Below are 944 nucleotides of genomic sequence, written 5' to 3'. Positions count from 1 at the left end.
GCTGGCTGTACTCACCTGCTGTCACCCAGCTCCTGGCACCCTCGGGCTCACCTTGCAGCCTTCGCAGGTGATAACACCGTAGTGGATCCCTGAGGACTTGTCTCCGCAGATCTTGCATGGGATCACTTCGATTTGGGCTGCAGAGGAGGGGAAAAGGGGGAAAACCATGGGAGTCAGTGATGGGCACTAGACGGCCACCCCTGCACAACTCTGGCTCAGCACCTGAGGAAACTGAGGCACAAGAACTGGACCGGTCGGCAGCTCAGCCCTTCCTGCAGACCCCAAAAAGGCTCACACAAGGTGTTGGGTACCCCCACCTGCTTCCCCATTCTCTCCAGCAGCAAGGGATAGAGCTGGAAAGCCCTTGGAGCTGGGTTTTTTTGCCCCCCAGCCTGTCCAGGACCTTGTTTGGGAATCGTTGCCCTTGTTTTTCAACCAGGGGTGCACCAGGACAGAAATCCATGGCATAGGGAACATCCCCATCCCTGCAGCTATGGATGATCTCCTGCCAGAGATCTGGCCCAAGCAGAGGGTCTGGCCCCCCTTGTCCCCCCACAGCTCCTTTGAAACCCAGGACCAATATAGCCATCCCCAGCTCAAGGTCTCTGCCCCTTCCCCCCACAAATCCGCTTCCCTCCCTGCTTCTGCTTCGCTGGCACTGAGCTGCTAATAGGCTTCGTCCTCCTCATTTTCCAGCTGCCCCAGATCTGTGCTGGCTCTGCCCTCCCCACACACGCGGGGGGGATGCAGGGCACCCCCGGGACTCGTACGTGCCTCCCAGCATCTCTGCACTCTCTAATCCCCTCTCCAGCCCCCGCACCCCCCAGCTGGGCTCAGCCTGGCGTCGCTCTTGAGGGTGCTGGGCAGCCGCCGCCGCGCCAAAATAACCCCCACAGCCAGATTATGGTTATTTCCAATCTCCTGGGCCTGTGCTAATCCCTCCT

General features: G+C 59.7%; 1 protein-coding gene across 1 annotated transcript in view; it reads right to left on the bottom strand.

Annotated features, from left to right (window-relative positions):
- Window positions 1-168, bottom strand: part of LOC103798031 (nuclear receptor ROR-beta-like) — a 5,183-nt gene extending 5,015 nt beyond the window's left edge. The window contains exon 1 of the mRNA XM_009070275.1: window positions 52-168. Coding sequence (XP_009068523.1) covers window positions 52-168 — 117 coding nt within the window. The remainder of the gene's footprint in view (window positions 1-51) is intronic.
- Between the last annotated feature and the right edge of the window lie 776 nt (window positions 169-944).

The sequence above is a fragment of the Acanthisitta chloris genome, unplaced genomic scaffold, assembly GCF_000695815.1.
Source record: "Acanthisitta chloris isolate BGI_N310 unplaced genomic scaffold, ASM69581v1 scaffold30812, whole genome shotgun sequence".
Taxonomy (NCBI): domain Eukaryota; kingdom Metazoa; phylum Chordata; class Aves; order Passeriformes; family Acanthisittidae; genus Acanthisitta; species Acanthisitta chloris.
This window is presented reverse-complemented; position numbering and strand designations above follow the sequence as displayed.